Source organism: Seriola dumerili, unplaced genomic scaffold (genome assembly GCF_002260705.1).
Source record: "Seriola dumerili isolate Sdu_G_001 unplaced genomic scaffold, Sdu_1.0 BDQW01000219.1, whole genome shotgun sequence".
Lineage (NCBI taxonomy): Eukaryota > Metazoa > Chordata > Actinopteri > Carangiformes > Carangidae > Seriola > Seriola dumerili.
Window position 1 is genome coordinate 2,413,064 of NW_019174474.1, and position 8,736 is coordinate 2,421,799.

Consider the following 8,736-nt stretch of genomic DNA (forward strand, 5'->3'; position numbering starts at 1 on the left):
ACATCCAGACAAAGCTCTGACTTTTTGAGACCCAGGTTTGGCCTTTGTGACCCTGTGAGTTTGGGACACTTGGTGGTCAGGTGGGATTAGCAGGCTGGAGTGGGCGCACAGATGATGTCAGTAGCTTATCATAACATTTTTATAAGAGGTGTGGATTGTGATGAATGGAAGCTGGTGTGATTAAAAGCACTAATAGGTATATTAGCCTATACAAATATAGGCAGGCATTGTTATTGTCTTGGTCACCTGGGTGGGTGACCCTTGTCAGTGCTTGCCTTCAGTGTGCACGTGCATAGACCAGTTGAAGTCTTCACCTGCTGCTTTATGTCTATTATTCTCAATAATGTTTACAATCTTCATTTAGAGTCTCATCCTGTCAGTGTGTATCATTTTATTTTATTTTCTTTGTTCAGTCGTGTCGTCTGTCTATATATCCATATACATAAAGACACAATGCAAAGACAGTTTTATTGTAATGAGCACAGATCATGTTCAGAAAGTGCAACTGTGTCTCAGGGACAAAATCTCGTTGCAAATTTCAGCTTTTTATGGAGCTACCGGATATAGGCTTCTGTAACACGATATGAGGCAAAGAATTGAATTAAGTTTTTTTCCCCCTTCTTCTTCTTCTTCGTGAAATTGCTATGGCTTTACCGGGCGTGCATGTGAGTATAGCTTATAGTCTGGGCGATTTGAGTGACTAGAAACGATTCCTCTCTCCGAAAATCGTCTCTTTTTAGGACCAAGCGGCCCTCTCGACCTCCATGCTGGCTCTGGCAAGGTACCAAGTAGCACAAGTGCCGAGTAGCCAATGGGGTTCAGGGGGAGGTCCCTGAGCTCTGACCAGTCAAACACACTCTCCTTCCTTATATGGCAGCCGATCTCCATGGTAACGTGTGCTAAGTTGCAGCAGTCGTGTCAAAGTTCACTATATAGAGAGCTCAGTGAGCTGATCAGAGAGAAAGCATTCTGCCAGCCCGGCTCCTACCAATCGCAAATCACTTCCTAACCTCCGCCTTTTTAACATATTTGATCACTTTGAATCTCTACTCCTTTTTCCTATTATTTTTCAGTGCACGGAGGAGGTTTGTAGGTTGTGATCTTTGTTTTCTTTTTTTGTTTTTGTTTTAGTGCTTTCGCTTTTTTTGGGGAGAGTTGTCTTCATATTCCAGGCTCTCAAAAACATTGGCTTCAGCTGCGCGCTTGCTGGCGCTACCTCACAAGAAGAAAAGGAAGAAGACGCAATTTTTTTTACCCAGTTGGTGATTTTCTTCAAGACTTGTGCTGGAACTTGATAGTAGCTGCTACAGTGTGCTCACCAATTGTTTTATGCTGCTGCAGGCACGGTCTTACCAACCTGCTCCATCATTCACTGACTAGTCCATGCTACCTCGGTTGATTATTTTAATATTTAGCCTACCTTTCCCATTGATGGGTGTACTGGATGGCTGACTGTAAGCGCCCCTGGACTTGGCCTTTAAGCGCAAGGCAGCGACTCAGATCGCCATCGCATCAGTTTTGAAAACGTGCTTCGCAACGTCTCCAACAGCAATAAATCGACAGTTTTCCGGAGGTTCAGAGTGGATTCAACGTAGGCTAGATTTGACATTTTGTGTGTCTGGCTGTTAATCACAGTTTATCGCGTTTCCTTGAGACATTATTCACCGCGACACCAAAACGGCAGACAAAAAGTTTCTTTACGTTGACTGATAGATATGGCAATGGTAGTGTGGAGAGGCTCCCAGGACGATGTGGCTGACACCCAAGGCACCCTTTCCTCGCAAACCCAAGGAGGACTATCTCTTCCCACCCCTCAACCAGGCCAGTTGAATCTGACAGCCTCTCAGGTCGCCCCTCCGACCCCTCAGACTCCGGTCCAAGGACCCCCGAACAACACACAGTCCACGCCGACGAACCAGACGACGCAGCAGTCGGAGAAACAGCCACAGCACATTGAATGTGTGGTGTGTGGGGATAAATCCAGTGGCAAACACTATGGCCAGTTTACTTGCGAGGGGTGCAAAAGCTTCTTCAAACGGAGCGTACGACGGAACCTCACTTACACATGCCGTGCCAACAGGAATTGTCCAATCGACCAACACCACCGCAATCAGTGTCAGTACTGCCGCCTCAAAAAATGCCTTAAAGTCGGCATGAGACGGGAAGGTATTGGGACTTTTTGTTTTCTTATCCGTGTATGTGTTTGTGCGTCTGTAGGCTTCCAGACATGAAACCATGTAAATGTCGCCCCCATAGCCTGTTCTCTCTCTTCCCGACTATCCCCTCCAAGGCTGTGCGGCTGGAGCACGCAATGGAGCCGCTCTCTGCTGTGGTCGAGACGGGGGCTTTTTGCCGGATAGCGTTGCATTATAGTATCCGGCTCCAGCGCCTCATATCTCTGCCTTTTCACAAATCAGATCCGAGCCCCGTCCAGCCAGGGGCGATCGGATTTATATTTAGACAAAGCTATGGGCGTAGAGATACATCTGTATTGAAAAGATGATACAATATAGCCTCCTGCGCTATTATGGCGAGTGTCGAATTAAGACATAGCGTGTTCAGGGCTACATCTCCACATCTATCCTTGCCTGTCTTGTTCCTTGTGTCTCAAGCTTGGACGTGAGCGTGAATTATGCACACAAAGCCTGCGCATATCCTCAAGAATTTCCCCGAAAAAATAGGCCTGCATGTTTGGAAAAACGAGATGAATTGCTAAGTGGGTTAAGGGTTAAACATGCAAGGTCTCTCTTGCCCTCTTTGTGTTCCTTCACAGCCAGCTCATGTTGCTGTTTGCTGAATAACATCATCTTAAAGCTAGACATATGCATGGCTTGTGTTAAGCGTGTTTAAAGCGCATCTCTACATGATTTGTCTCACCGCTGTCTCGTTATTGTGAATACAACCTTGTCTTTTTTAAAACTGTACGCCATAATATAATATATGTGTGTGTGTGTGTGTGTGTGCGTGTGTGAGTGAGTAAGTGAGTGTGTGTGTGTTTTGATGTTATATAGCAAGCGTGATGTGTGTCATTTATTTTGCTAAGGTGTAAGCTTTCAACTGAGCAGTCAGTGTAAAATGTATAATATCTGACAGCAGCTCTCATGCTCACAGTGACTGTATGATCATTTGTAGAATTCAGGCTTCAATATCTGTAGTTTCTCTTTTTACTGCAGCCGTGCAAAGGGGACGGGTGCCACCCACACAGCCACACCACGGTCAGTTCGCCTTGACAAATGGAGACCCACTCCACTGCCATTCCTACTTATCCGGATATATCTCCCTTCTGTTGAGAGCGGAGCCCTACCCGACGTCCCGGTATGGCAGTCAGTGCATGCAGCCCAACAACATAATGGGCATCGAGAACATTTGTGAACTAGCAGCCAGGATGCTCTTCAGTGCCGTGGAGTGGGCCAGGAATATTCCCTTCTTTCCAGACCTTCAGATCACAGACCAGGTGGCTCTGCTGAGGTTGACGTGGAGTGAGTTATTTGTGCTCAACGCCGCGCAGTGCTCCATGCCCCTGCATGTGGCTCCTCTCCTGGCGGCGGCTGGCCTTCACGCCTCCCCCATGTCTGCGGACAGAGTGGTGGCCTTTATGGACCACATTAGGATCTTCCAAGAACAAGTGGAAAAGCTCAAAGCTTTGCACGTTGACTCTGCTGAATATAGCTGCTTAAAGGCAATTGTGCTCTTCACCACAGGTAAGACAATAGACTGGCACACTCCAAGTTCAGCCTGTGTGAATGTCACTAACATGCACACTGACATCAGTTAAATCAACGCTGACCTAAATATATCTGCACTGGCTAGAGGTTGTTGCTTGACTTAGATAAACATCCTGCTTAAATGTTCACCTATAGGCTGCCTCCATGGTGGAGGACTGGTGGATAGGCCTTAGGCTACGAAATTATAAAACCACTTGATTAATCAACTGGTTTATCAGACACATACACGGGGCTAAACTGGAAATCGTGGCATGACCACACAAGAGATTTTTTAATTAAACTGACAACGAAACAGAGGAAAGTGCTGCCTGACTGAAACATTAGAAAATAAGCTCCAGTTAAATAAGACTGATAACATACACACAATAATTGCCTTAAGCATCATAAAATCTAGCTGTTAGCACACTTTTGGAGAATCCAATAGCTCGCAGATGAATTGCTGCACTTTGATTTTTTTTTCCGCCATTTATCAATGTGTGTATACCCCACGTCTTGTTTGTAGGGAATGACAGATATAAATGATGTCAGGCTCCGAGGGGGAGGGGAATAGAAAAAGAAAGACAAGCCTAATGTCCCATTTGCACACAGTAAAAGCAAAGCGCAGGTTTCAACGCTCTCTTGTCATTTAGGGGACAGACACGTCCGAGAAAAAGCGTGTAGAACCACACGCACAGCCTGTAATTGCAAATATGTCAGTATCTAACAGTATGGTGTGATATTGAGCAGTGACAGGAGGGGCGGCTTTCATTTTTATTTGCAGAAATATTCTCTCTCTCTCAGCCTTGTAGGATTCAAGGCGTCTCTGGACTTGCTCCAGAACTAGGTCATGACCCGAACTTCCCAGCTATTTTGTTACATTAGCCACACCATTAAAGGGGGGAAAATAAAATAAATAAAAAACGTGTGGAAGAGATTTACAAGGTTTCACCGTATAGAGTGAATGCATGTCTTTGAAATGATCTCATACCTGCAAGCCATCATCCTCTGTATTTCATTTGGCTCTAGCAGCCCACTATTGTTCTCGTGGTGGCTTGTTAGCCTATTCTACAGAAAGAAAAAAAAAATCCCAATCCAGGTGATTTAATTTCATTAATAAGGCTGTATAGGGCTACGATGGCTTAATTTGTCTCCTCCATACCTGAGCACCGGAGGCTTCAACATGAGCTGTGTGTTGTAGCTTGAATGACACGCCTTTGCTACTTTGGTGGTTTGGTTGTTGTCATGCATAAACTTTACAAACTTAACCAATGCGCGTACAAGCGTTTTTGGCACATAATCAGCTGCCGCCCACATGCAGCAGCACAGATAGTGATTATGCGTCTCTGATGGTATAGTATGACGGCAACTCCGTAGGCTATGGGCCCTTTTTTTTCCAAGCTAAATCTCTGCTCACTAAAGGTCAGTAGGTCTCCCTGTCTTTCCCTCTCTCCCTCCCCCCTCCCCTCTCCCTCGCTCTGCCTCTGACTGGGAAACATAGGCCCATGTAAAACACAGACTTTAGCTGTGAATATGCTTCATTATTTAGTTCATTTTTTTTTTAAATAAAGTGTCTTTTTTTCTGGAGAGAAAGGGCTGAGCTGTAATAGCGATAAAATGATGAGCACCGAATTAAAATAGTGGGGAAGCAAAGCTCCCATTTTAATCTGCTTCTTGACTGTGGCAAATTAAAGAGAAAGTTGTATTATTTTATTTATATAGGATATATATTTTTATATATATATGTGTGTGTGTGTTTAAACAAATATGATTGTTAAAATAATATAGGTTACCACCACAGTGTAGAGCTGTATTTTTATCTGTGGTGTGATAATTAATCGTCTAGCGCAATATTATTATGATTATTATTAAATTATTTTGTTACACTGAAAAACATAGGCACTAGTTATTTATGAAAACAAGCCTCGAGGCACAGAAACTTTATTTTTTACATATAATGAGATGAGAATAATTTGTCATTGCTTTTTAAAAACTATGACAGGCTTCATCAGTTTTCGCCAGTCTATCAACCACAGTGGGGGAAAAAAAAGCTCCTAGTGAGAGAAACACTTTAGGTTACACTTTATTAATGTTTATTTGCTTTCCCCCCCCTCTCAGATGCTTGTGGCCTCTCAGATGTGGCCCATGTGGAAAGTTTGCAGGAGAAGTCCCAGTGCGCCCTGGAGGAATATGTCCGGAGCCAGTATCCCAACCAGCCAACACGGTTTGGGAAGTTGTTACTCCGCTTGCCTTCCCTCCGCACAGTCTCTTCCTCGGTCATAGAACAATTATTTTTCGTCCGATTGGTAGGTAAAACCCCAATTGAAACTCTCATCAGGGATATGTTGCTTTCGGGGAGCAGTTTTAACTGGCCTTACATGTCAATTCAGTAAACCAAGAAGGAGACGAACAAACAAAAGGTGGGGTTGGGGGGCTGCGAGACTACAATGATTATAGCTGCTTTTGTGGAAGGAATAAAAAACCAACCGGCTGTTACACGGGGCTGGCTTTCATGAAGAAAGACATTGACGTAAATGACTGTGAATTCCCCCCTACTCCAAAAAAAAAAAAGAAAAAAAAATTGAGACATCCACTGAACTTTCAAAATGGCAGATACAAGCTCCCAGTGTTCATGCAGAACAACGTGTGTCGATCCATTTTTTAATGAAAGAAGAAAATGAGGAAAAAAAAGGAAAAGGGATTTTGTTGATCCTTATGAGGAAAATTTAAGTATTAAGTGCATTTAAAAATGATAATTTGGGTAAAAAGAAAAAAAACTGGAGAAAGGGAAAATACGAAACGTGAATTTTCTTTTCTCAAATGACTTGTCCTGTGTCCATGTATAGCTGTGTTTTGTACTTTCTTTGTTCCTCCTTTCTGGTTCCAAACCGGCCTATGTGATTTCTGTAGTACAGGTGGTGTTATTTTCTAAGACAATGATTTATTTTGAAAAAGGTGAAATAATGTAAAAAAAAAATAAAAAAAAGTTCTAAAAAGAATTAAAACCACAGCAATAGGAGTATAGGTTTATAATCTAGGCTTAATGCTGCAAGCGCACTTATATTCTGAGGATGACCAATAACATCTGGGGGAAAAAGGGAGTTTTTTTGGAGTTCATGTTCAACTTTATGATCCAGCGGAAACATTTTGCTCTTTATTAATATGAAGTTACAGGATCCACTTTTGTTTTCCAATTCAGTTTTTTGACTAAAGCCACCCAAGTTCTATAAGAATAAGGATTTGTTAGTTTGACGCTCGCAGGCATGACGAGTTTACACGATTTGGATTATTTGGCAAATAATCTTCCCAATTTCATTCAGCTCTGAATATTTGGCAAACAGTTCCCCAATTGGATATAATAATAATAATAACAATAAATCCTACAAGTTACCTGCGCCTGAGACAGGTTGCTCTAAATGCGCCATATGTGCTTTTAAGAGCGTTTGCAGTGCTTCAAACTGCACCGAAAGTATAACTGACTTGTTTAGAAAAAAGAATTGGAGAGGTCAAGGGTCATAAAAGTTGGAAGCCTATCCAGAGTAGTGTTTAATAGCAGTATTATTAAAGCGTCCCTGAAATGTCACCCTTTATTCACTTCAAGCATTAAGTGCCTGACAAGCATGATGTGATTTCTTATCAAAACGTTGTTAAAGTAGGCCTACAACATTTTGGGGGGAACACAATTAGATTTGAAACTTCAGTCGTGTATTTCACTTGAAAAACGCTGATTAGAGGCAGTATTCTTGTAAATATAGGTCAATTCATTTCAACGAGTTTTTCCTTTATACAAAGTATATGTGATTAAGAAAAATCTGTGGTTGCCATTTTTTTTTCTCGGTAATACAACGTCTTCAAAATTGAGTGGCAGACTTAGCTAGTAGCACTGAAAGTTATGTTTTTAATGTATATACATATTACTACAAATGTTTTCTTTTTCATGTATATTTAGACTGTGAATGCATGGCCACAGGTCGCTAACCTATTTTACCTTTGATATATAAATGTAAATGTTTTCTCTCTCTCTCTCTCTTTTTTTTTTCTTTTTTTTTGACTGTATAGATATAATCTGTGCATTCAGTACACTAGCCCTTGTATTTAAAGAAACAAAAAAGAAAAGAAACGACGTTCAATATTAGGCTACAGACTTAAACAGGGTGAGCAGGTTTGGAAAAGGAGTTGATATTTTAACTTTAGTGTTATTGCTCCTTTGGTCTTTGACAGGTGCCGTGGTGTGCGTGAGCGTGCGAGCGCGCGTGTGTGAGTGTGTGCGTGCGTGCGTGTATTTGGAAGCTAGCAATTTTGTCCTTGTTTTGAGGCTTTTCTTCAACACACACAAAAACACCATGTTGTGGTTGAATTAAAAGGGATCACTGATTGAACACTGATCTTTGGCTGTTCGTAGCCACATATGGACCAGAGAATGATACATGATTGTAATTATGAACAGTTTAAACTGACCCACGTTTTTATATAAATATATAAAAATATATGACTGCAGGGTATTGATAACGTATAGATACTTTTTTTATGATTATTATTATTATTATTAATTGCAAGTGATATATGTGAGTGTGTGTGAAAGTTTATAGTTGAACACAATTCTTGTTTGTTTGTGTTAGCTTATTGTAAACAAGCATTCTGCTGTAAATTTGTTCTTGGTATTAAATTATAATTTATGAATTTGAAAACACCAGTTTTTCATGTTTTCTTACTTCCCTAACGTACGTGTGAACTTGTCCTTGTATATTCGTGCGTGCGTGTGCGTGTGGTGTGTGTGGTCTGTTGGAGGGGTGGGGTGGGTTGGATTGGGGGGTGGGGGCTGGGGTGGGGGTGTACTGGAGTCAATTTGCTGTGGCAGGATGTTGCCCTTTTGCCCTATGCAAGTGATTAATGAATTACAAAATAATGAATCAATCTAATTAATCAATCAGCCAACAGGCCCCGCTCAACGCCTTCACTTTTTTCGCTGCAAGGTTCTGATTATTTTCTATAAAAGTGTCGATCTGTAATTTGCCAGACTGTTTGGGAAACACTG

General features: G+C 41.9%; 1 protein-coding gene across 2 annotated transcripts; it reads left to right on the forward strand.

The window, feature by feature from the left end:
- The first annotated feature begins 952 nt into the window (after positions 1-952).
- LOC111228448 (COUP transcription factor 2-like) lies at positions 953-7,805 on the forward strand. Of its 2 annotated transcripts, none has more exons than XM_022754326.1 (3): positions 953-2,166; positions 3,156-3,701; positions 5,820-7,805. In XM_022754326.1, exons 1-3 carry the CDS (start codon positions 1,716-1,718, stop codon positions 6,092-6,094), a joined length of 1,272 nt encoding a protein of 423 aa, XP_022610047.1. In that variant the 5' UTR covers positions 953-1,715; the 3' UTR covers positions 6,095-7,805. The 2 variants fall into 2 exon arrangements, with proteins under 2 accessions (XP_022610047.1, XP_022610048.1); XM_022754327.1 differs by having other exon boundaries at positions 3,174-3,701.
- The last annotated feature ends 931 nt before the right edge of the window (positions 7,806-8,736 follow it).